General features: G+C 42.9%; 1 protein-coding gene across 6 annotated transcripts in view; it reads right to left on the reverse strand.

Annotated features, from left to right (window-relative positions):
* arap3 (ArfGAP with RhoGAP domain, ankyrin repeat and PH domain 3) overlaps positions 1–27,838 on the reverse strand; it is a 491,562-nt gene that overhangs the window by 150,615 nt on the left and 313,109 nt on the right. For all 6 annotated transcript variants that reach the window (XM_041193181.1, XM_041193177.1, XM_041193179.1 and 3 more), the window contains 4 exons: positions 21,297–21,403; positions 17,587–17,786; positions 17,390–17,475; positions 9,405–9,587 (listed from right to left, as the gene is read on the reverse strand). In XM_041193181.1, the coding sequence (XP_041049115.1) occupies positions 9,405–9,587; positions 17,390–17,475; positions 17,587–17,786; positions 21,297–21,403 (576 nt within the window). The remainder of the gene's footprint in view (positions 1–9,404; positions 9,588–17,389; positions 17,476–17,586; positions 17,787–21,296; positions 21,404–27,838) is intronic.

A 27,838-nucleotide genomic window follows, 5' to 3' on the forward strand; every position in this document is an offset into this window, starting at 1 on the left:
GAACTTCACAGGATTGGATGTCAAGGTTCCCTTTAAGCTGCATGTATGTACAGTGGCACAGCTGGGATGCGGTGGTATAGTGGTATTGTCACTTGGCTAGTAATCCAGAGGCCCAGCATAATGCTCTGAGGGCCTGGGTTCAAATCCTACTAAGGCAAAAGTAAAGTCCAAAAAAAACCATCTAGTTCACTAATGCCCTTTTTAGAGAAGGAAATCTGCTGTCTTTGCCTGGTCTCTGGACTACATGTGACTCCAGGTCAAAAGCAATGTAGTTGACTTTTAAATGCCTTCTGAAATGGCTGAGCAAGCCACTCAACTGTGCCAAACCACTATGAGGTCTATAAGGAATGGAACTGGACCACCTGGCATTGACTTAGGAAATGGAAACCATACTGCAAACTCAGCCCTGTCGACCCTGCAAAGTCAGCCCTACTAACACCTGGGGGCTTGTGTCAAAATTGGGAGAGCTATCTCACAGACTAGTCAGACTAATCAAGCAACATCAATACCAATAGCCTGACTCACTGAATCATACCTTGCAGATAATGTCCCAGACATCACCATGACCATCCCAGAGTATGTCCTGTCCAACCGGCAGGACAGACCCAGCAGAGGTGGCGGCACAGTGGTATACACTCAAGAGGGGGTTGCCTTGGGAGACTGCAACATCAACTCAAGACCCCATATGGAGTCTCAGATGATGAGGGAACCAAAAGGGAAAAGCAAACTCATCCTCACCAACCTGCCTGCCACCGATGCATCTGTCCATGGGTAGCACAACACTCCTGCTACTGAACTTGGCAGCAATCTCCAGCTTTGTCTTATTCTTTAAGGCAGGCAATCTCCTCTCATCACAGTGCAGCTGATCCCATTTTGGGTCCTGACAGCCCACAATATGAAATATGGGGGGGGCCATCAGTGAAACTAGGTACAGGCTCGGCACATTGTAACTGCATTTCTACACTTACTTTCATCCTCCCCATTAACACAGTCCATCCACTGTCACCTTTACAGTTTCCCTTTAAATAATTCCACTGATATTGTACCATGGGCATCATCACCAAAACCTCTTCTGTGAACAGGAAAACCAGAATTCAGAGACAAATACAGTGACTGCCTTAAAAAGACAGACAGAGCCAGTGCAGAAACTCCCAGCTATCAGACACTCCACTCCACAATGTAGGACCGGGTGTACAAGAAGTATTGGGTGCTTGTGATAAAGGGAGGGCAATAATCACGGGTGATTTTAATGTACACATAAACTGGAAAAATCAGACTGGCAGTGGTAGCCTGGATGAGGAGTTCTTAGAATGCTTTCAAGATAGTTTCTTCGAGCAGCATACCCTGGAACCAACCAGAGAGCTGGTTATATAATACTTGGTATTGTGTAATGTGACAGGATTAATTAATGGCCTCAGAGTAAAGGCTCCCCTAGGTAGCAGCGACCACAATATGATTGAATCTTACATCCAGTTTGCGAGGGAGAAGAACGGGTATAAGAGTAGCATCTTAAACTTAAATAAGGGCTACTATGTGGGTGCGAAAGCTGAGCTAGCTCAAGTGAACTGGGATACTAGGCTAGGGGATAGATCAATAGAGAAGCAATGACAGACATTTAAGGGGGTATTTCAGAATATTCAAAATAACTATATTCCTACTATAAAGAAAAATTCTAAGGGGAGGAGCCATCATTGGTGGTAACTAAAGAAGTTTAGAAAAGCATCAAACTTAACGAAAAAGCGCAAAGGTGAGTGGCAGGACAGATGATTGGACAGAATATAAAGAATGGCAGAGATTAACTAAAAGGTGAATCAGGAGAAAGAAATTAGAGAATGAGTGGAAGCAAGCAAGAAATATACAAATCAATAGTGAGTTTCTACAGGTATTTAAACAGGAAAAGAGCAATTAAAATGAGTGTTGGTCCTCTAGAGAGTGACAGTGAGGAGTTAATAGCAGATAGTAAGGAAATGGCGGATGAAATGAACAAATATTTTGCTTCTGTCTTCACTATAGAGGATTAAAGTAAACTTTCCAGTAACAGCCGTAAATCAGGAGGTGGGAGGGAGAGGGGAACTTGGTGAAATTGAAATCACTAGGGAAATGGTACTGAGCGAATTGATCGAGCTGTGGGCTGGCAAGTCCCCGGGTCCCAGTGGACTAAATCCTAGGGTCTTACAAGAAAGAGGTGGCTAATGAGGTAATCGATGCGCTGGTGTTAATTTTCCAAAATTCACTAGACTCTGGAAAGGTTCCAAGTAGCAAATATAACGCCTATATTCAAGAAGGGAGGGAGGCAGAAAACAGGAAACTATAGACCAGTTAGCTTGATGTCTGTCGTTGGAATTGTTGGAATTGATCATTAAGGAGGTTATAGCTGGGCACTTAGAGAAACTCAAGGTCATTGGGAAGAGTCAATATAGTTTTGTGATAGGGAAATCATATTTAATCAATTTATTGGAGTTTATTGAAGGAATAACATGCACTGTGGATAAAGGGGAGCCTGTAGACATGCTGTACTTGGATTTCCAGAAGGCATTTGATAAGGTACCACATCAAAGGCTATTACAGAAAATAAAAGCTCATGGTGTAGTGGGTAACATATTAGCATGGATAGAAGATTGGCTGGCCGGCAGAAAAGAGAGAGTTGGCATAAATTAGTCCTTTTCTGATTGGCAGGATGTGATGAGTGGCGTTCCACAAGGGTCTGTATTGGGCCTCAATTTTTCACAATTTACATCAATGACTTAGAAGAGGGGAGTGAAGACATGGGAGCTAAATTTGTAGATGACACAAAGATAGGTAGGAAAGTATGTTGTGAAGAGGACATAAAGAGGTTGCAGTCGGACATAGATAGGTTTAATGAGTGGGAAAAAGTATGGGAGATAATGTGTGAAAATGTGTAAGAATGTGAAGTTGTAGACTTTGGCAGGAAGAATAAAAAAGCTGAGTATTACTTAAACAGAGAATGGCAACAAAATTCCAAGCTGTACAGGGATCTAGGTGTTCTAGTGCATGAGTCATGAAAAATTAGTATGCAAACATTTCACTCCATGTGATATTGAGAAATGGCTGGAGGCACTGTATAATGCAAAGGCTATGGACCCTGACAATATTCCAGCAATAATACTGAAGACTTGTGCTCCAGAACTTGCCGTGCCCCTAGCCAAGCTGCTCCAGTACAGCTACAACACTGACATCTACCTGGCTATGTGGACAATTCCCCAGGTATGTCCAGTACACAAAAAGCAGGATAAATCCAGCCCCCAGCAATTACCACCCCATCAGTCTACTCTCGATTAACAGTAAAGTGATGGAAGGGGTTATCAACAGTGCTATCAAGCGGCACTTGCTTAGCAATAACCTGCTCACTGACGTCCATTTTGGTTCTGCCAGGGCTATTCAGCTCCTGACCTCATTACAGATTTGGTTGAACTCCCAGTTGAGGAGAGAATGACTGCCCTTGACATCAAGGAGCCCTATCAAAACTGGAGTCAATGGGAATCAGGGGGAAAACTCTCTAGGTATGTGCTAGGTATGACTGGTTGGTGTCAAACCCAGCACAAAGGAAGATGATTGTGGTTGTTGGAGGTCAGTCATCTCAGCTCCAGGACATCACTGCAGGAGTTCCTCAGGGTAGTGTCCTCAGCCCAACCATCTTCAGCTGCTTCTATCACAGCATCAGAAGTGGGGATGTTCGCTGATAATTGTACAATGTTCAGCACCATTCACGATTCCTCAGATACTGAAGTAATTCACATCCAAATGCATCAAGACTTAGACAATATCCAGGTTTGGGCTGACATGTGGCAAGTAACAAGTGTCAGGCAATGACCATCTCCAACAAGAGAGAATCTAACCATCACCCCTTGATGTTCAATGGCATTACCATCACTGAATTCCCGACTATCAACATCCTGGCGATTACCATTGACCAGAAATCGAACTGGACTAGCCATATAAATACTGAGGCTACAAGAGCAGGTCAGAGGCTAGGAATCCTGTGACAAGTAACTCACCCCCTGACTCCCCAAAGTCTGTCCACCATCTACAAGGCACAAGTCAGGAGTGTGATGGAATACTCTCTGGTTGCCTGGATGAGTGCAGCTCCCACAATACTCAAGAAGCTTGACATCATCCAGGACAAAGCAGCCACTTGATTGACACCATATCCACAAACATTCACTCCCTCCAACACCGATGCACAGTAACAGCAGTGTGTACCATCTACAAAATGCACTTCAGGAACTCACCAAGCCTCCTTAGGCAGCACCTTCCAAACACACAGCCACCACCATCTAGAAGGATAAGGGCAGCAGGTAGATAGGAACATCATCACCTGGAAGTTCCCCATTAAGCCACTCACCATCATGACTTGGAAATATATTGCCATTCCTTCACTGTCGCTGGGTCAAAACCCTGGAATTCCCCCTGCCAAACAGCACTATGGTTGTACCTTCACCACATGGACTGCAGTGGTTCAAGAAGGCAGCTCACCACCACCATCTCAAAGGCAATTAAGAATGGCCAATAAATGTTGGCCTAGCCAGTGAAGCCCACATCCCATGAATGAATAAAAAAAGGTACAGCAATTAATTAAGAAGGATAATGGATTGATATCTTTTATTATAAGAGGGATTGAACAAAAAATAAGGGTGCTTTGCTTCAGTTATATAGGGCATTGGTGAGACAGCAGCTTGAATACTGTGAGCAGTTTTGGTCTCCTTATTTAAGGAAGGATGTAAATGTATTGGAGGCGGTTCAGAGGAGGTTTACTAGATTGACACCTGGAATGAGTGGGTTGTCTTTTGAGGAAAGGTTGGACAGACTGGGCTTATTTCCATTGGATAAAAGCAAAATGCTGTGGATGCTGGAAGTCTGAAATTAAAACTGAAATTGCTGAATAACTCAGCAGGTTTGGCAGCTTCTGTGGAGAGAGAAACAGAGTTAATGGGTGGAATCGTCCAAAATTTGTGCTAAATGTGGTAATCGGCGGGAAAAAGGATGTTTTACCTGTTGGCCGCAATAGTGGCTTTTCACTTTGTATCATCCCAATCCCAACTCACTAATCATGCGTTGCTGCGAAACACGCTGATTTGATGGTGGTTAGACTTTCATTTGCCTGCCACACTGTCATCTCGCCACTTCCTCATGCTGGACATATTTAAAGTGCAGCCGCACGCACACCTCTCAGTGCTTCCAGCCCAGATGCTGCTGCACAAAAGACATGGTCCAGAAAGGCAAGAAGACTGCAGTTCCCAATTCAGTGACACGTCCCTGAAACACCTTTTGGATGCTTGGAAGCCCGCTGTGACGTCCTCTACCCCCACTCTGGCTGCAGGAGGGGCACCAATCTCACCACTCTCACTTAGGAGGGAGTGGCAGTTGTGATCAGTGTCAATGCTGCACAGAAGAGGTTGGCCATTCAATGCAGATAGAGGATGAATGATCTCAAACGTGCAGCCAGGGTAAGGCAATCATCTCATCTCTCTAAACTCACCCACTCACAAGCCCATCACACATTCACTGGCATCTCACTGCCAGCTCAGGAGACATCACCACTCACTCTCTCTCACACATACACCCTCACATCTCCATTTGCCCTCATCTCCTCTGGAGACTGCCTCCTCAGCCCTCACCATCTCGAGGCCACTTGCACAGGTCAACGTGTGCCCCCCACACACACCCTGGGAAACCCTCCATCCCCAGTATAGCCCTCACCCTGCAGCCTCTTCCCTTGTCCGAGTCCACTTCTCCCCCTTTCCCAAGCAAGCCCTAGCCCTCCAGTCACTGAAAAGCCACCCCTACCTTATGGCTGGTCTGGTAGGTAGAACCCCCCCCAAAAGTGATTTGGTGCTGCCTGTGAAGCCTGGAGCTGATGATTGCGAGTGCTGACTGCAGCATGGTAGGAAAACAAACCTCACAGTCCTGAGTGAAGTGCAGCTCGGCAGGTGCATGTTGCTTATGTACAGTTGTGAAACACATCGGAGTGACCTAGCGTGGGGGGGGTGGCGGTGGTGGGGGAGAATGATTCCAGAAACCTGGGCTTATAATGATTTGCAGTTACATTACAATGAACTTCCCAACGTCCGACAGGCAGAGTAGGCGACTGCAAACTGGTTTCATGACATCATGAAACTGATCTTTGGCCTTCTCACCATATTGTCTGCTCACATCGCCAAACACGCCCACCGCCAATGGGCACAGAAAATTCCATCCAACGTTTCGAGTCCATATGACTCTCCTTCAGAGCTAAAGGTGTCCTGAAGAAGAGTCATCGGAACTCAAAATGTTAACCCTGTTTCTCTCTCCACAGATGCTGCCAGACCTGCTGAGTTTTTCCAGCATTTTCTGTTTTAATTGTTTCCTGAAATTTAGAAGAGTGAGGGGTGATTTGATTGAAGTATACAAGATCCTGGAAGACAATAGGATGTTTCCTCTTGTGGGTGAGTCCAGAACTAGGGGGCACTGTTTTAAAATTAGGGATCGCCCTTTTAGGACAGAGATGAGGAGAATTTTTTTCTCTCAGAGGATTGTGCGGCATTGGAACTCTCTACCTCACAAGGTGGTGGAGGCGGGGTCACTGAATATTTTTAAGGCAGAGGGAGGTAGATAGATAGAAAAGGTTCACTAGGTTGATCCTGGGTATGGAGAGATTTTATGAGGAGGTTGAGTAGTTTGAGCCTGTGCTCATTAGAATTTAGAAGAATGAGAGACAACCTTATTGAAACATACAAGATCCTTAAGGGCTTGACAGGGTAGATGCTGAGAGGTTGTTTCCCCTTGTGGGAGAGCCTTGGTCCAGAGGGCATAATCTCAGAGTAAGGGGTCGCCCACGTAAAACAGAGATAAGGAGGAATGTCTTCTCTCAGAGGGTAGTGAATCTGTGGAATTCTTTACCGCAGAGGGCTGTAGAGGCTGGGTCGTTAAGTATATTCAAGGCTGAGATAGGCAGATTTTTAATCAGTAAGGGAATCAAGGGTTATGGGGAAAAGGCAGGGAAGTGGAATTGAGAATTATCAGATCAGCCATGATCTCATTGAATGGTGGAGCAGACTCGATGGGCTCAATGGCTTACTTCTGCTCCTATGTCTTATGGTCTTATTGCCTTGGGAATCAAAAGTTATTGGGGGTACATGAAAATGTGGAATTTGAAACACAAACAGATCAGCCAGGATCTAATTGAAAGGCAGAGCAGGCTCGAGAGGCCAAATGGCCTGCTTCTGCTCCTATTTCAAATGTTCATATATTCACTTACTGCTCTCAGTGCGTCACCACATTAAAATTCCCCCCAATTTGTTAATTGAGATGTATCCCAGGCTGTTGAGAGAGGCAAGGGAAGAGATATGATGGACCCTGGCAGTAATTTTCAAATCCTCTCTGACCACAGGTGAGGTGCCAGAGGACTGGAGGACTGCTAATGTTGTCCCATTATTAAAAAAGGGAGGAAGGGCTAGATCAAGAAATTACAGGCCAGTCTGTCTAACCTTGGTGGTGGGGTAGTTCCTAGAAAGAATTCTGAGGGACAGAATATATCTGGAGAGACATGGATTAATCAGGGATAGTCAGCATGGATTTGTTAAGGGAATAAAAGCAAAATACTGCAGATGATGGAAATGTGAAACAAAAACAAGAATAGCTGGAAAAACTCAGCAGGTCTGACAGCATCTTTGCAGAGGAAGACAGTTAACGTTTTGAGTGTATGACTCTTCATCAGAACTGAAGAGAAATAGAAATGAGGTGAGATATAAGCTGGTTGAGGGGAGGTGGGATAGGTAGAGCTGGATAGAGGGCCAGTGATAGGTGGAGGCAAAGGAGAGATTGCCAAAGGTTTCATAGACAAAAGAACAACGGGGTGTTGACGGTGGTGATATTAGCTAAAGGATGTGCTAATGATGACATTAAGGGTAGAAAGCAGGACGAGCAAGGTACAGATAACCCTAGTAGGGGTGGGGTGGGGGAAGGGATGAAAATAGGCTAAAAGGTGGAGATAAAACAATGGATGGAAATAAATTAAAAAATAATAATAGAAATAGGTGGGAAAAGAAAAATATATTAAAAAATATATAATAATTATGAGATAAAAGGGGATCAGAAAGGGGGCGAAGATGGAGGAGAGAACTCATGGTCTCTCTCATGACTGGAGGAACAGCACCTCATCTTCCGACTAGGCACTTTACAGCTTTCCGGACTGAATATTGTGTTCGACAACTTCAGACCATGAACTCTCTCCTCCATCTTCACCCCCTTTCTGATCCCCTTTTTTCTCATAATTATTATATTTTTTTAATATATTTTTATTTTCCCACCTATTTCTATTATTATTTTTTAATTTATTTCCAGGGCAGGTAGATAAGGTGGTTAAGGAGGCATATGGAATACTTGCCTTTATTAGCCGAGCCTTAGAATACAAGAGCAGGAAGTTATGATGGATAAAAGCAAAGCTCTGAAGAAGAGTCACATGGACTCAAAACATTAACTCTGTTTTGTTTTCTCTCCATAGATGCTGTTAGACCTCATTTTCTGTTTTTGTTTGCTGGAACTGTATAAAATGCTGGTGAGGCCACACTCGGAGTACTGTGTGCAGTTCTGGTGACCACATTATAGGAAGGATGTGATTGCACTGGAGAGGGTGCAGAGGAGATTTACCAGGATGCTGCCTGGGCTGGAGGGTCTGAGCTGTGAGGAAAGATTGGATAGGCTGGGGTTGTTTTCCTTGGAGCAGCGAAGGTTGAGAGGGGACCTGATAGAGGTGTAAAAGATTATGAGGGACATAGATAGGGTGGGTAGGAAGGCACTTTTTCCATTAGTAGAGGGGTCAATAACCAGGGGGCATAGATTTAAGGTAAGAGATAGAAGGCTAAGAGGGGAGTTGAGGAGAAATGTTTTCACCCAGAGGGTGATGGGAGTCTGGAGCTCACTGCCTGAAAGGGTGGTTGAGTCAGAAACTCTCGTAACATTTAAGAAGAATTTAGATATTCACTTGGTTTCCATAGCCTCCAGGGAGGCTGGAAAATGGGATTAGTGTAGTCAGATCTTTGTTGACCGGTACAGACACGATGGGCTGAATGGCCTCCTTCTGTGCTGTAAACGTTTATGAGTCTATGAGAATTGTGGCATTTACATTCTGAAAACAGGGAACAAGTTTATTTCTTTCTGTGAACTTGTTAGGCTTCAATCCAAGATTTCAGGACGTAGTGTGAAAAAATGGAAAAGTCACATTAGATTTAGGAAGGGTTGCCCGGTACTGTAGCCAAAATACAGTAACATTAATCATATATACTCTATATATCCCAAAGAAACAGAACAACTTGATGCTGTTAATTGTTGAGTGAATTACTGATACACACATCTTGTCGTCTTATCATTGAATGCATTTACCCCCCAAAAAATTCAGGAATCTTTACCTTAATCACCTCCTCCTGCATTGCAAATTTAGGATGATATTGTCTGTAAATGCCATCTCTATATTTTAGCGAAATGAATTCCCTCCGTCTCTCAATTGTGGCATCTGTATCCAGCTCCTCTCCCGGAGTCACTCGAGCTGCCCAGAACCTATTTGCTTTCTCATTACCTAACTGAAGGAAGAGCTGTAAGAGAAAGGAGGTGCAATACTCGATTCAATAATGATACCACAAACATTTTTATGTAACCATTTAAAAACTCTAGGGCCAGGACTTTACGACCCCTCCTGCCTGGCTGGATATTACAGTCCCGGTGAACTAAATAGAGATTTAAATGACTTGCCGCTTCTGCCAGGGGGAGGCACACCATGGCGGGGCTATAAAATCCTGGTCTAGGTTCACTTATGGTCCAATTGTATGATACTTTGGGCAGAGTTGAATTCCTTTTGTATTCCTGTATGGACTGAAAGACCTCTTCAATAGTATTAACTTTGTGACAGTAAGAACTTCTACAACTATCTAAAAAGGAAGAGAGTAGCTAAAGTAAATATTGGCTCCGTGGATGATGAGACTGGGGAATTAATTATGGGAAACAAGAAAATGCAGAGACTTTGGACAACTATTTTGTTTCTGCCTTCATGGTTGAAGAAACAAAAAGCATTTTAAGAATAGATCAGTGGCAAATGGGAGGAACTTAAAACAATCACAATCACAAGGGACAAAGTACTGGGAAAACAAATGAAACTAAAGGCTGACAAGTTCCCTGACTTGATAACCTGCATCCTAGGGTCTTAAAGGAAGTGGCTGCAGAGATAGTGCAAACATTGGTTGTAATCTTCCAAAATTCCTTTCATTCTGGAAAGATCCCAGTGGATTAGAAAACTGCAAATTTAACAGCACTATTCATGCAAGGAAGGAAACAGAAAGCAGGAAACTATAGGCCAGTTACCCAACGTTTATCATTGGAAAAATACTGGAATCCATTATTAAGGAAGTAGTAGCAGGGCATTTAAAAAATGATTATACAATCAAGCTGAATCAACATGATTTTAAGGAAGGGATATAACAAGCAGGATAGATAAAGGGAAACCATTAGATGTAGTGGATTTAGACCAAAGGTCATTCAATAAGGTGCCACATAAAAGGTTACTACACAAGATATTAACTTATGGTGTTGGGAGTGATATATTAACACTATCAGAGGATTATTTAACTATTAGGAAACAGAGAGTCAGGATAAATGGAACATTTTCAGGTTGGCAAACTGTAACTAGTAAAGTGCTGCAAGGATTAATGCTGGAGCCTAAATTATTTATGTTCTATGTTGGCGACTTAAATGAAGAGAGCGAGTGTATTGTAGCCAAATTTGCTGATGATATAAATATAGGTATAAAAGCAAGTTGTGAGAAGGTTACAAAGAGTCTGCAAAGGGATATAGATAGGTTTAGTGAGAGGGCAAAAATTTGGCAAATGGAGTATAATGTGGGAAAATGTAAGAAATGATAGGAAACATGGAAAAGAAAAACATTACTTAAATAGACAGAGACTGTAGAATGTTGTGGAACAGAGGGATGAGTGCTCTCATACATGAATCACAAAAAAAACTATGCAGGTACAGCAAGTAATTAGGAAGGCATAGGGAATTTTGGCCTTAACTGCAAGAGGGATGGAGTATAAAATTATAGAAGACTTACTACTACTGTACAAGGCGATGGTGAGGCCGTACCTGGAGTACTGTGTCTCCTGTGTTTTGGTCTCCTTATATGTGCATTGGAGGCAGTTCAGAGAATGCTCTCCAGTTGACTGAGATGAAAGGGTTATCTTATGAGGAAAGGTTGAGCAGGTTAGACTAATACTCATCGGAGTTTAGAAGAATGAGACGTGATTTTACTGAAATATATAAGATCCTGAGGAGACTTGACAGGGTAGATGTTGTTTTCCTTTATGGGGGAACCCAGGTCTAGGAGGAAAAGTGTCAAAATAAGGGTGCAGTGTTCAGCGGTTTGATTGATCTGTGTTTGATTGTATGAATCTGTTCCGGGTCTCTGTAACTGTATTTGATTGCTTAAGCCTGTGGATAGAGCTAGAGAGATAAGAAATCTGAGAAGATTCAAGATAGACCTGAGGCTCTGAGCTGAGACCATGTGTGTACAGAAACTCCTGCAAGTTCTGAGCTATTTTAAAGTAATAGTAAATCAACCTGTTGTAGGTTTGGAACTGGCGTCAGCTCTGTATTGTTCTGAGATAAATCAGACATAAAAGATACACAGTAAACCAGTGAATACATAACAAAAGTGATGACAAGGATGGTTCCAGAACTATTTCTTTCATCATGAGGTGGACCCCCCCATGACATAGGAGTGATGGATTTCAGGTTTCAAGACCTACTTGTCCACTATAGCAGAGACAGTCTGAATGTAGCAGTGATTCATAAGAAAGCATAAGTTGTCTCGGAATATTTGAGCAGCTCACAGAAGGTACGTCAATGTTTAATACGACAGTAAATGTTCTTGGAAAATACTTTGGGCCAAGAGAGAAAAGAGAGAGATGAAGTGGATTTCCCCACAGAAAGGTGTAGTGAACCAGAAAAAGATACACTTGGAAGAGAGGCCATTCCAGTGTGAGGATTGTGAGGTTTTGTTTCATATTGCCTTAACCCTGCAGAGACATCCACTGATATATCACATTTGAAAGCGTGTTAATTGTTATGCATGTGAGAAAGCCTTTTTGACTCCCTCTGTGCTTAAGAGTCATAAAAAGACACACACTGGAGAGAAAGAGAAGATTTGTCCACATTGTGGCCAAAGATTTTCCAGCAATGGAACATTATGAGTGCACATTTGAACACACACAGGAGAGCACCCCTACCTGTGTTCCTATTGTGACAATGCTTTCAATCAGAATAATAGATTGAAGATGCACATGAGAACATAAGCTCCAGAAAAACCTTACCAGCGCTCAGAATGTAACAAGGCTTTAGTCAGATAAGGGACCTAGATGAGGACAGTGATTACGAGGATACACTTCCTTTTCCTATGAGCGATGTTGATCATCCACCTCATCAAAGTGAACTTACAGGATTTCTTCAAATTTGTAGATCTAATTGGAGGAAGCACTGAGGGTGGCAAGGGCACAGAATGCAGAATGTGCCCTGGGTGGGTCAATGTCCATCACTAAGAGTGGCTCGGTAGTATCACTACTGACCGAGCTGTCTGAGTCCTAAATGACATAGCTGCTAGACTGGGTCTGTGACAGGTGGTGAGCGAACCAACAAGAGGGAAAAACAAGAGCGCAAGTCTTCGGTACTATTGCCGGAATATTGTCAGTTCCCATAGCCTTTGTAGTGTCCAGTGCCTTCAGCCATTTCTTGATGTTACGTGGAGTGAATTGAATTGGCTCAAGACTCGCATCTGCAATGCTGGGGACCTCCGGAGAGGCTGAGATGGAGCATCCACTCGGCACTTCTGGCTGAAGGTTGGTGCAAATGCTTCAGTCTTATCTTTTGCGCTGATGTGCTGGGCTCCCCCATCATTGAAGATGGGTATACTTGTGGAACATCCTCCTCCAGTGAGTTGTTTCATTCTCCACCACCATTCACAACTGGATGAGGCAGGACTGCAGAGCTTAGATCTGATCTGTTGGTTGTGGGATCACCTAGCTTTGTCTATCACTTGCTGCTTATGCTGTTTGGCACACAAGTAGTCCTGTGTTATAGCTTATCCAGGTTGATACCCCATTTTTAGGTATGCTTGGTGCTGCTCCTGGCATACCCTCCTGCTCTCTTCATTGAACCAGGGTTGATCCCCTGGCTTGATGGTTATGGTAGGGTGGGGGATATGCTGAGCCATGAGGTTACAGATTGTGTTCGAGTACAATTCTGCTGTTGCTCATGGCCCACAATGCTTCATGGATGCCCAATCTTGAGTTGCTAGATCTGTTCGAAATCTCTCATTTAGCATGGTGGTAGTGCCACACAACATGATGGAGGGTATCCTCAATGTGTAGGCAGGTCTTTGTCTCCACAATGACTGTGCAGTGGTCACTCCTACCAATACTGTCATGGACAGATGCATCTGCAGCAGGCAGGTTGGTGAGGATGAGGTCAAGTATGTTTTTCCCTCTTGTTGGTTCCCTCACCACCTGCCACAGACCCAGTCTAGCAGCTATGTCATTGAGGACTTGGCCAGCTTGGTCAGTAGTGGTGCTACCGAGCCACTCTTGGTGATGAACATTGAGGTACCCCACCCAGAATACATTCTGCTCCCTTGCCACCCTCAGTGCTTCCTCCAAGTGATGTCCAACATGGAGGAGCACTGATTCATCAGCTGAGGGATGGCGGTATGTGGTAATCAGCAGGAGGTTTCCTTGTTCATGTTTGACCTGATGCCATGAGACTTCGTGGGGTCCGGAGTCGATGTTGAGGACTCCCAGGGCAACTTCCTCCAGACTGTATACCACTGTGTTGCCAGCTCTGCTGAGCCTGTCCTGCCGGTGGGACAGGAAATACCCAGGGATGGTGATGGTGGTATCTGGGACATTATCTGTAAGGTTTGATTCCGTGAGGATGACTATGTCAGGCTGTTGCTTGACCAGTCTGTGAGACAGCTCTCCCAATTTTGACACTAGCCCCCAGATGTTAGTAAGGGAAATTTTGCAGGGTCTACAGGGCTGAGATTGTCATTGTCGTTTCTGGTGCCTGGGTCGATGTCAGGTGGTCTGTCTGCTCTCATTCCATTTTTGTGACTTTTTAGCGGTTTGTTACAACTGAGTGTCTGGCTTGGCCATTTCAGAGGCAACCACATTGCTGTGGGTCTGGAGTCACGGGTACGCCAGACCGGTTAAGGACAACAGATTTTCTTCCCTAAAGGGCATTAGTGAACCAGTTGGGCTTTTAAAACAATCGGCGGAATGGTTTGTTAGGGGGAAGAAAGTAAGTATGAATTTATGGTAAGGGAGAATTTATTGAAAAGGAATGAATTACTTACAATCTCCAAGCACATTGGTAATTAAAGGTTACCAGGTGAACCTTACACAGCCTTAAGGGCCTGTGAACAACAGAAAGGCCTTGGAGCCGGACTGTAGTCAGAGGATGGTAATAACAACTAAGATTAAGTGTGATCTTCAACAGATAGGGGAAGGTTTCTGCCTGGGTGCAAACAAATAGGGACATAGGGTGCATGTACTTGTTACCAGAGACGTCTGTTTAATATAAACCTATATTTTGATGAGATCAGGATCTGGAAACTGTTCTTGTACGTGACCAATAATGTATAAATATGTTGAATACTTGTAGTTTAGCACAGTGCTATCTCAAGCTGCATTGAGATGGTGTTCTCCTTGCAATAAATAATTGTGACCTGTACCTGAGACTCCTGTGGTCTATTTGTCAAAGTGACCACATCAGGTTTCATGGTCATCATTAGACTTTTAATTCCAGATGTTTATTGAATTCAAATTCCACCATCTGCTGTGGCAGGATTTGCACCTGGGTCCCCAAAACATTACCCTGGGTCTCTGGGTTACTAATCTAACGACAATACCACTATGCCATCTTCTCCCCCTAATCTATGAATTTACTAATCATACCTCCTCTGGCGTCACATGTAGGCCAGATCAGGTAAAGGTGAAAGGTTTCCTTCCCCTAAAGGGGATTAGTGAACCAGGTGCATTTTTACAACAATCAACATAAGACTTTTAATTCCAGTGTTCTATTGGATTCAAATTCCACCACCATCTCCACGAACCCGGGTCCCCAGAGGTTTCTGGATTACTAGTCCAGCGACAATACCACTATGCAATCACATTATTTTGATCTACAAAGGAATCAAAGGTTATGGGGAACAGGCAGGAAAGTGGAATTAAGGCCACAATCAGATCAGCCATGATCTTATTGAATGGTAGAGCAGGCTCGAGGGGCTGAATGGCCTATTCCTGCTCCTATTTCTTATGTTCTCATGTTTTCAGCAATTCTGTATGACTTGGTCTTTTTATTTTTTATATTTTATTTTTTCGCTGGTGCCTGAAAATAATAAAGAATTTTGGCAAATAGATATATTACACCACATTATATGGGTTGCACAGCATAGAAACAGACCATTTGACATAACCAGTCCATGTCACAAACTTGGTTTGCTTCTTTTAGGCTTGTTAGCCTGTGGTACAATTTTTGGTGTTTTATACTTTGTCCTTTACCTCACTAGACTTGCACTTTCCGAGTAATAAGCCACCTCTCTATTCTTCCTGTCAAAATGTAGGACCTGATATTTATCTCTGTTCAACTTCACTTGCCAATTATTTGTCTATTCTGCAAGGTTATTAATGTCCCTCCTGTAATGTGCTTCAGTCCTCCTCAGCATTGAGTATTCCGCCTCCCCCCCAACCCTGCCCCCCACCCCCACGGCCAATTTGGTGTCACCTCCAAATTTAGAAATTGTGTTTTGATTCCAAAGTCCAAATGATTAATGTAAATTGTAAACAGCAGTGGCCCCAGCGCTGATCCTTGTGAAACACCACTTCCCACATTCTGCCTTCCTGAATAACTACCCTTTATTCCCATCTCTCCGTTCTGCCTTGAAACAGCTAGCGATCCATTCTGCAAATATACGTGAAATATTAACAGTGACATCCATAAGACCATAAGACATCGGAGCAGAAATTAGGCCATTCGGCCCATTGAGTCTGCTCCGCCATTCAATCATGGCTGATAAGTTTCTCAACCCCATTCTCCCGCCTTCTCCCCATAACCTTTGATCCCCTTACCAATCAAGAACCTATCTATCTCCGTCTTAAATACACTCAATGACCTGGCCTCCACAGCCTTCTGTGGCAATGAATTCCATAGATTCACCACATTCTGGCTAAGGAAGTTTCTCCTCATCTCTGTTCTAAAAGGTCTTCCCTTTACTCTGAGGCTTTGCCCTCGGGTCCTAGTCTCTCCTACTAATGGAAACATCTTCCCCACTTCCACTCTATCTAGGCCTTTCAGTATTCTGTAAGTCTCAATCAGATCCCCCCTCATCCTTCTAAACTCCATCGAGTATAGACCCAGAGTCCTCAAACGTTCCTCATAAGTTAAGCCTTTCATTCCTGGGATCATTCTCGTGAACATCCTCTGGACCCTTTCCAGGGCCAGCACATCCTTCCTGAGATACGGGGCTCAAAATTGCTCACAATATTCTAAATGTGGTCTGACCAGAGCCTTATAAAGCTTCAGCAGCACAAACCTGCTTTTATATTCTAGTCCTCTCAAAATAAATGGCAACTTTGCATTTGCCTTCCTAACTACCGACTCAACCTGCAAGTTAACCTTAAGAGAATCCTGGACTAGGACTCCCAAGTCCCTTTGCACTCCGGATTTCTGAATTCTCTCCCCATTTAGAAAATAGTCTATGTCTCTATTCTTCCCACCAAAGTGCATGACCTCACACTTCCCCATGTTGTATTCCATCTGCCACTTCTTTGCCCATTCTCCTAACCTGTCCAAATCCTTCTGCAGCCTCCCTGTCTCCTCAATACTACCTGTCCTTCCACCTATCTTTGTATCACCTGCAAACTTAGCCAGGATGCCCTCGGTTCCTTCATCTAGATCATTAATGTATAAAGTGAAAAGTTGTGGTCCCACTACTGACCCTTGCGGAACTCCACTAGTCACCAACCGCTATCCTGAGAAGGACCCCCTTATCCCCACTCTCTGCCTCCTGCCAGTCAGCCAATCTTCTATCCATGCTAGTACCTTGCCTCTAACACCATGGGCTCTTATCTTACTGAGCACCCTCCTGTGCGGCACCTTGTCAAAGGCCTTCTGGAAGTCCAAGTAGATAACATCCATTGGCTCTCCCTTGTCTAATCTGCTCATTACCTCCTCAAAGAATTCTAACAGATTTGTAAGGCATGACCTCCCCTTGATGAAACCATGCTGACTTTACCCTATTTTATCATGCACTTCCAAGTATTCTGAAATCTCATCCTTAATAAATAATCCTTCTGACCTGTACAATTTCATTGGTCCATATACTTGTGTCCAATTTCAGACTTTGTACTTTTGAGATCGTTGTACCTAAGCCCCGATGTACACCTGTAAAAACCAAAAGAAACATCCCTCATAAATGTTTACATTATATTTGCATATGTTTAAACTGTTGTCTAAATCCAGAGAGATAATATGGTCAATGTTGTTGTCAATTACCTGCACATCTCTTACAGATAATAACACAGAGATTAATGGATGCCCAATCAGGATTCAGCGCTTTGCAGTCTGCACATACTTTGTTGGATTTGTTCGACCAGATCTTCTCAGCCACCTCATAATCAGACAGAGTTTCGGCAATCGAGTCCTGAAGTGCCTCAACCCATTCTTTCTTCTCTCGTTCAGATTCTGCTGTGAAACTGCAACATTCAAAAGCATGAATTGTTACTCCAATAAAATTACCATGGTACCAATTTACTACATCAGTTCAGCCTGTCTTTATCTATTTGGAGCAGATTTATTTTGACTTAGATCTCAAAATGTATTTTTTCTGACCCAGGTAAGATAACAATGGTGCTCAAATCCTTCTAAAGGTACTATTCAGAACATAGGAGCAAGAGGAGGCCATTCAGCCCATCGAGCCTGCTCTGCCATTCAATATGACCATGGCTGATCGTCCACTTCAATGCCTTTTCCCCACACTATCCCCCTGTCCCTTTACGTATTGACATTTAGAAATCTGTCAATCTCTGCTTTAAACATACTCAATGACTGAGCTCCCAGAACCCTCTGGGGTAGAGAATTCCAAAGATTCACAACCCTCTTAGTAAAAACAAATTCTCCTCATCTCAGTTCTAAGTGGCTTCCCCCTTCTTTTGAAAGTGTGTCCCCTAGTTCTACATTCCCCAACCAAGGGGAACATCTTACCTGCATACATACTGTCTATCTCTTCAATGAGATCACCTCTCATTCTTCGAAACTCTAGAGAATACAGGCCCGGTTTTCCCAAACTCTCTTCATAGGACAGTCCCACCATCCCAGGAATTAATCTGGTGAATCTTCGTTGCACTCCCTCTATGGTAATAACATCCTACCTAAAGTAAGGGGTCCGAAACTGCACTCCAGGTGCAGTCCAACTAAGGTTCTAAATAATTGAAGCAAGACTTCACTACTCCTGCATTCAAATCCACTTATGATAAAGGCTAACATTCTTTTAGCCTTCCTATTTGCCTGCTGCACCTGCATGTTAGCTTTTAGTAACTTATTACAGATTCACAGAATCACACAGTGCAGAAGAGGCCCTTCAGCCCATCGAGTCTGCACCGACATGTGAGAAACACCTGACCTACCTACCTAATCCCATTTACCAGCACTTGGCCCATAGCCTTGAATGTTATGATGTGCCAAGTGCTCATCCAGGTACTTTTTAAAGGATGTGAGGCAACCCACCTTCACCACCCACCCAGTCAGCGCATTCCAGACCGTCACGATACTCTGGGTAAAAAGCTTTTTCCTCACATCCCCCCTAAACCTCCTGCCCCTCACCTTGAACTTATGTCCCCTTGTGACTGACCCTTCAACTAAGGGGAACAGCTGCTCCCTATCCACCCTGTCCATGCCCCTCATAATCTCGTACACCTCGATCAGGTCACCCCTCAGCCTTCTCTGCTCCAACGAAAACAACCCAAGTCTATCCAACCTCTCTTCATAACTTAAATGTTTCATCCCAGGCAAAATCCTGGTGAATCTCCTCTGCACCCTCTCCAATGCAATCACATCCTTCCTATTATGTGGCGACCAGAACTGCACACAGTACTCCAGCTGTGGCCTCACCAAGATTCTATACAACTTCAACATGACCTCCCTACTTTTGTAATCTATGCCTCAATTGTTAAAGGCAAGTGTCCCATATGCCTTTTTCACCACCCCACTAACATGCCCCTCCACCTTCAGAGATCTATGGACACACACGCCAAGGTCCCTTTGTTCCTCAAAACTTCCTAATGCCATGCCGTTCATTGAATACTTCCTTGTCAAATTACTCCTTCCAAAGTGTATCACCTCACACTTTTCAGGGTTAAATTCTACCTGCCACTTATCTGCCCATTTGACCATCCCGTCTATATCTTCCTGTAGCCCAAGACACTCAACCTCACTGTTAACCACCCGGCCAATCTTTGTGTCATCTGCAAACTTACTAATCCTCCCACCCACAGTCATCTATGTCATTTATATAAATGACGAATAATAGGGGACCCAGCACAGATCCCTGTGGTAAGCCACTGGACACTGGCTTCCAGTCACTGAAACATCCTTCTGTCATCACCCTCTGCCTCCTACAACTAAGCCAATTTTGAATCCAACTTATGGACAAGGACACCCAAGTCCCTTTGTACATCTACACTTTCTAATCTCTTAACATTTAAAAAAATATTCTGCACATCCATTCCTCTTTCCATAGTGGATAATCTCACATTTTTCCACATTATTTTCCATCTGCCATGTTCTTACCCACTCACTAAGTCTGTGGAAATCCTTTTGAAGCCATTTTGCATCATCCTCACAACACACATTCCCACCTCGCTTTGTATCATCTGTGAACCTGGAAATATTAGATTTGGTCCCCATACCCAAATCATTGATGTATATTGTCAGTGAATGGATGGTCCTTTTAGTATTTTCCCATTTTAAAAACCAAGATGAATTAAGATCAATAGCACAGTAGACTTTCAGACAACGTGAAAACCATCACGGATATAGATTCCATTCATATAAATATTTATTAAAATGTGCATAATTACAGCTATCTTTCTCCTTTTTCTGCAAATTTTTCTCCAAAATATTCTTTCTCGAACTTTTACAATTTTTTTTTACTTCTTGCTTTTATATCTTTCTTTCTCTTCTATATTTTTTAGATGTACCAAATACTGAGTTCAAAAGTTCAGAATATTAACACAATCTAATTTTCTGTTTGGACCTAATCTACCACTCGGATATTTTATATACAGCAGCATTGGGCTCTGAAAAATCTGATTTAGTGAACTCCAAAGAGATATTTACAGAGAAGGTTCATTGTATTTTAAGACTTTACTTTAATTTCTAATGATAATGAAGGGTTAAGTACAGGAATAGGGATGTCTTGCTGCAATTGTACAGGGCTTTGGTGAGACCACACCTGGAATATTTTGTGCAGTTTTGGTCTCCTTATTTGAGGAAGGATGTTCTTGCTATATAGGGAGTGCTACTCATGCTCCTAGCTTTTATGTTAACATTGTTTTCTGTACCAAACTGTATGAACATATGAAATAGGAACAGGAGTAGACCATTCGGCCCCTCAAGCCTGCTCCGCCATTCAGTAAGATCATGGCTGATCTGAATGTAATCTCAACCCCACATTCCTGCCTACCCCCAATAACCTTTCACCCCCTTGTTAATCAAGAATCTATCTAGCTCTGCCTTGGAAACATTCAAAGGCTCTACTTCCACCACCTTTTGAGGGAGAGAATTCCAAAAAATTTTAAATAGGTGACCCCTTATTTTCAAACAGTGACCTCTAGTCCTAGATTCTCTCACAAGAGGTAGCATCCTTTGCACATCCAACCTGTCAAGACCCCTCAGGATCTTATACATTTGAATCAAGTTGCCTCTTACTCTTCTAAACTCCAGTGGATACAAGCCTAACCTGTCCAACCTTTCCTCATAAGACAACCCACCCATTCCTAGTGTTAGTTTAGTAAACTTTCTGTGAACTACTTCTAATGTATTTACATCTTTTTTTAAATAAGGAGGTCAGTACATTGTAGCTCAGTGTGTGTCAAACATCATGTCAGAACTCAATGGTTATATTGTGGGAGATCTATAACCTGTTAACTTGTGGCAATACATATAGCAGAGAAACAGAAGAGAAAATAAGAAACAATATAACTCACCTGAAGGTTTTAAAAGGAGTGATTAATTCAAAGCTCTTACGATTGCCATCACGAATCGTGGCTCCCTCTAATTCAATCATTGTGATTGCAATACCAGTTTTAAAACTCTGCCACAACAAAAGCAGCATGTGTTAGCATTAGTTTGATACACAATTCCAGTTCAAACTCATTTAAGATTTGCCCTCGTGCCCTGACACAAAACTGGGTGAGAGTGTAAGTTGTGAGAAGGACGCAGGGAGGCTTCAAGAGGACTTGGCCAGGCTAAGTGGATGGGCTAGAACATGGCAGATGGAATATAATGTGAGTAAGTGTGAAATTATCCACTTTGGTGGAAAAACCAGAAAGGCAAAATATTTCTTAAATGGTGAGAGGTTGGGAAATGTTGATGTCCAAAGGGACCTGAGTGTCCTTGTTCATGAGTCACTAAAAGTTAGCATGCAGGTGCTGCAAGCAATTAGGAAGGCAAATGTTACGTTGGCCTTCATCACAAAATTATCTGAGTACAGGAGCAAAGGTGCCGTGCTGTAATTGTATAGAGCCTCGGTGAGACCATATCTTTTTTGTGTACAGCTTTGGTCTCTTTATCTAAGGAAGGATGTATTTGCCATATAGGGAGTGCACTGGAGGTTTACCAGACTGATCCCTGGGATGGTGGGATTGTCCTATGAGCAGAGATTGCAAAGACTGGGCCTGTATTCCCTAGAGTTTTGAAGAATGTGACATGATCTCAATGAAACTTACAAAATTTTTCCAGGGTGTGATGGGGTCGATGTGGATGTAGAAGGTTCCCCCTGGCTGGTGAGTCAAGAACCAGGGACATAGTCTCAGAATAAGTGGCAGGTCATTTAAGACTGAGATGAGGAGAAATTTCTACACTCAGAATCTTTGGAATTCTGTGCCCCAGAGGCTGTGGAAGCTTAATTATTGAGTATGTTCAAAACAGAAATCAATAGACTTCTGGATACTAATGATATCAAGGGGAGATAGGGCGGGAAAGTAGCATTGAGGTCAATTTTTTTTTCATTCATTCATGGGATGTGAACATCACTGGCTAGGCCAGCATTTATTGTCCATCCCTAATTGTCCTTGATCAGAGGGCATTTAATAGTCAACTACACTGCTGTGGGTCTGGAGTCACAAATAGGCCAGACCAGGCAAGGACAGCAGATTTCCTTCCCTAAAGGACATTAGTGAACCAGATGGGTTTTTACAACAATCGACAATGGTTTCATGGTCACCATCAGACTTTTAATCCAGATTTTTATTGAATTCAGATTCCACCATCTGCCATGGTGGGATTTGAACCCAGGTCAGCCATAATCTAATTGAATGGTGGAGCAGGTATGATGGGCCCTTATAGCTCTTATCGAAACATAGAAAATAGGAGTAGGAATAGGTCATTCGACCCTTCGAGCTTGCTCCACTATTCATTATGATCATGGCTGATCACCCAACTCAATAGCCTGCTCCCGCTTTCTCTCCATATCTTTTGATCCCTTTTGCCTCAAGAGCTATATCTAACTCCTTCTTGAAAACATACAATGTTTTGGTCTCAGCTACTTTCTGTGATAGCGAATTCCACAGGCTCACCACTCTCTGGGTGAAGAAATTTCTCCTCATCTCAGTCCTAAATGGTCTACCCCGTATCCTCAGACTGTGATCCCTGGTTCTGGAATCCCCCACCATCGGGAATATCCTTCCTGCATCTACCCTGTCTAGTCCTGTTGAATTTTATAGGTTTCTATGAGATCCCCCCTCATTCTTCTGAACTCCTGTGAATATAATCCTAATCAACTCAATCTCTCCTCATATGTCAGTCCTGCCATCCCAGGAATCAGGCTGGTAAACCTTCACTGCACTCCCTCTATAGCAAAAACATCCTTCCTCAGATAAGGAGACCAAAACTGCACACAATATTCCAGGGATGGTCTCACTAAGGCCCTGTACAATTGCAGCAAGACATCCCTGTTCCTGTACTCGAATCCTCTGGCTATGAAGGCCAACATACCATTTGCCTTCTTTACTGCCTGCTGCACCTGCATGCTTACCTTCAGCAACTGGTGTACGAGGACACCCAGGTCTCGTTGCACATTCCCCTCTCTCAATTTATAGCCATTCAGATAATAATCTGCCTTCCTGTTTTTGCTACCAAAGTGAATAACCTCACACTTATCCACATTATACTGCATCTGCCATGCAGTTGCCCACTCACTCAGCTTGTCCAAATCACACTGAAGCATCTCTGCATCCTCCTCACAGCTCACCCTCCCACCCAGCTTTGTGTCATCTGCAAATTTGTAGATATTACATTTAGTTCCTTCATCTAAATTATTAATATATATTGTGAATAACTGGGGTCCCAGCACCAATCCCTGCGGTATCCCACTAGTCACTGTCTGCCATTCGGAAAAAGACCCATTTATTCCTACTCTTTGTTTTCTGTCTGCCAACCAGTGTTCTAACCATCTCAATACACTACCCCTAATCCCAAGCGCTTTAATTTTACACGCTAATCTCTTATACGGAACTTTGTTGAAAGCCTGTTGAAAGTCCAAATAAACCACATCCACTGGCTCCCCCTCATCAACTCTACTGGTTACATCCTCAAAAAATTCCAGTAGATTTGTCAAACATGATTTCCCTTTCGTAAATCCACGCTGACTCTGTCCGATTCTGCCACTGTTTTCCAAGTGCTCAGCTATTAAATCTTTTATAATGGACTCTAGAATTTTCCCCACTACCAACGTCAGGCTGACTGGCCTATAATTCCCTGTTTTCTCTCTACCTCCCTTTTTAAATAGCGGGATTACATTCGCTACCCTCCAATCTGCAGGAACATCTTTGCAGAGTCTATAGAATCTCAGAAGATGACCACCAATGCATCCATTATTTCTAGGGCCACTTCCGTAAGTATTCTGGGATGCAGATTATCAGGCCCTGGGGATTTATCAGCCTTCAATCCCATCAATTTCCCAAACACCATTTCCCTACTAACACTGATTTCTTTCAGTTCCTCCGACTCACTAAACTCTGTGTTCCCCAACATTTCTGGTATGTTATTTGTGTCCTCCTTTGTGAAGACAAAGCCAAAATATGTATTTAGTTGGTCAGCCATTTCTTTGTTCCCCATTATAAATTCCCCTGTTTTTGACTGTCTTCACCAATCCTTTTCTCTGCACATACCTACAGAAACTTTTAAAGTAAGTTTTTATGTTCCCCACAAGCTTACTCTCATCCTCTATTTTCCCCTTCTTAATCAATCCCTTGGTCCTCCTTTGCTGAATTCTAAACTCCTCCCAATCCTCAGGTCTGTTGTTTTTTCTGGCCAATTTGCATGCCTCTTCCTTGGATCTAATACCATCTCTAATTTCCCTTGTAAGCCATGGTTTGGCCACCTTTCCTGTTTTACTTTTGCACCAGACAGGAATAAACAATTGTTGCAGTTCACCCATGTGCTCTTTGAATGTATGCCATTGCCTATCCACCGTCATCCCTTTAAGCAATGTTTCCCAATCCATCATAGCCAACTCGTGCCTCATACCATTGTAGTTTCCTTTATTAGGATTCAGGACCCTAGTCTCAGAATCAACTATGTCGCTCTCCATCTTGATGAAGAATTCTATCATATTATGGTCGCTCATCACCAAGGGGCCTCACAGAACTAGGTTGCCAATTATTCCTTTCTCATTACACCACACCCAGTCTAGGATGGCCTGTTCCTCAACATATTGGTCCAGAAAACCATCCCGTATACACTCCAGGAATTCCTCCTCTACGGAATTGTTACTAGTTTGATTTGCCCAATCTATATGCAGATTAAAGTCACCCAAATTTCCAGACGTTCCTTTATTGCATGTCTCTAATTTCCTTTTTAATGCTATTCCCAACATCACCACAACAGTTTAGGGGTCTATATACAACCTCCACTAATGTTTTTTGCCCCTTAGTGTTTCTCAGCTCTACCCATACAGATTCCACATCTTCGGAGCAAATATCTTTCCTCACTATTGCATTAATTTCCTCTTTAACCAGCAATGCAACTCCACTGCCTTTTCCTTTCTGTCTGTCCTTCCTAAATACTGAGTACCCCTGGATGTTCAGTTCCCATCCCTGGTCACCCTGCAGCCATGTCTCTGCAATCCCGACTATATCATACCTGTTTACATCTATTTGTGCGGTTAATTCATCCACTTTATTGCGAATGCTCCTCACATTAAGGCACAAAGCCTAAAGGCTTGTCTTTTTAACATTACTTGTCCCATCTCCACTATTTTTCACTGTTTGATTCTTGCCCTTGATTTCTCTGCCTATCACTTTTCTTATTCCCCTTTCTGTCTTTTGTTCTTGTCCTTGATTCCCCTTCCTCTGACTCCTTATATAGCTTCCCATCCCCCTGCCATTTTAGTTTAAACCCTCTCTTTGCTATAGCATAGCTGATGGTAAATGCTGAGTTGCTCAAATCCCAAAGGGAAACTTGAAACAACTGTCACTGCTTGTTTGGAAATCTGTATAAGTTTTGAGATGTGTGTCTCGAATTCAGTAGTAATAAGACCACCAAGTCTTATAGGTTTTATAAAACTAGATTAAACAATTATTAACAAGAAAAAATATTTTTAAGCACCCACATATGTCTCCAAATTACTACTATAATAACTTATAAATCTCCTAATTAACCTGACTCCCAGTTACATTTGCATTAAGGCAATAGTAAGATACGTAGATTTTAAGAGACCCAGGCAAAGAAACATGATACCCTGAAGCAGTTGAATTCAAAGTGAATTTCTTAACTTCAGTTCATTGAAAACAGCAGCTTGGGGTGTAGATGCTGAAGGCTTTTCACACTTGCTAGATCTTAAAATGCCCATCCTTACACACAGCCTTTGCTCCTTTATACATATTTTCCCCTTTGAATGCATATTACCATTGTTTCACTATGTCTTTGGACTTAATATTTCTGACAGTTAAAATCTCTCATCGCACAGGTCCATGGAGAGAAACAAAACTAATGGCCTGGATTTTCACCGAGTTGGGATGACTCGAGAGACCTTTAAAAATGGCGGGTGGGTCATGATTCCAGGATTTCTGGCCCCGTTCCTGGGCTGTCCAATTTTTGGGAATGGCTTTAAATCGTGCAGGCTAGTTGAGGTCAAGACTGCATCTGGCACTCCCGACCTGTTTGGCTCCATTGTGGGGATAGGCATGTCCTAGTCCTCCATAATTTTTATGGAGTTGGATCAGGTTTTATAGGACTTGTGGTTCATGGACCCTCCATGGAGTCTTGAAACATAGTCTACATGAGGGGACCTTTTAAAATGCAAGTTCAAAAATTCCTCCTCATGTGCCCCATGCTCCCCAAACAATCCCTTTGCCCCCCCATGACTTCCATGGCAAGCTGTGCCCCCCAAATCAACCCCTGTGGCTCATCATGACCCCCATGTCAAGCTTTGTCACTTGCAAGTTGATTCACCCACTATGCACTGTATAGAAACAATGAACCACAAAGTGACAGTAGGATGTGTAAAGAAAGATTTTTTAAAAAGTCATTCATTGATAATTTTCCACTTTCTTAAAAATGAACACATTTTTACAACAGGACAATTTTTAATTTATTTATTCATTCATGGGATGTGGGTGTCGCTGGCTAGGTCAACATTTATTGCCCATCCCTAATTGCCATAGTTCAGGGGGCATTTAAGAGTCAACCACATTGATGTGGGTCTGGAGTCACATGTAGGCCAGACTGGGTAAGGAAGGCAGATTTCCTTCCCTAAAGGACATTAGTGAACCAGATAGTTTCTTACAACAATCGACAATGGTTTCATGGTCATCATTAGACTTTTCATTCCAGATTTTTTTATTGAATTCAAATTCCACCATCTGCCATGGTGGGATTCAAACCCAGGTCCCCAGATTTTACCTTGTGTCTCTGTTACCAGTCCGGTGACAAGACCACTATAATGATAATACCACTATGCCACCACCTCCCCCTGAAAGTGTCAATCGTCCAGATCCTTTAAAGTTTCAATAGCTGAAACTGCAGGCACTTGAAACGTCTGCATCTTCGATAAATAGGCATTTTGAAATTGACAGCAGAGATCAGAGAGCCATAGCTGTTAAAAGGTCAATGTTTTCCCCAGAGCTCTGGTATTTTAGAATTCTAATGACTGCTTGGGTTCTCAGCCAAGCACACATAGTAAGGCAAACCTTTTCATCTTGCAGTCATCAGGACAAACACAAGAATGCCAAATTTCAAACTATCACAACAATTTGTACTACAAGAGAAAAGGGTACAGATGGGTTGGCAAGTTGACTCTGTTTAGCCAAGGTATTGCCATGGAGAAAACTATGGGGAACTATACGCTCCCCAAGCTCCCATGTAATTCAACAAAAGGTGCAAAGATTGAACATATTCCTTTTGTTTACAGCGAAGGTGTCCCTGAGTATGCATGTATGTCATTTCTAGCAAGCATAAATGAGCCACCTTATGAGCTCAATTATTTTCAACCAGCTCCCCTTTCCCCATGTTATAAATTTTGTGATTG

This window comes from Carcharodon carcharias, chromosome 8 (assembly GCF_017639515.1).
Source record: "Carcharodon carcharias isolate sCarCar2 chromosome 8, sCarCar2.pri, whole genome shotgun sequence".
Taxonomy (NCBI): Eukaryota; Metazoa; Chordata; class Chondrichthyes; order Lamniformes; family Lamnidae; genus Carcharodon; species Carcharodon carcharias.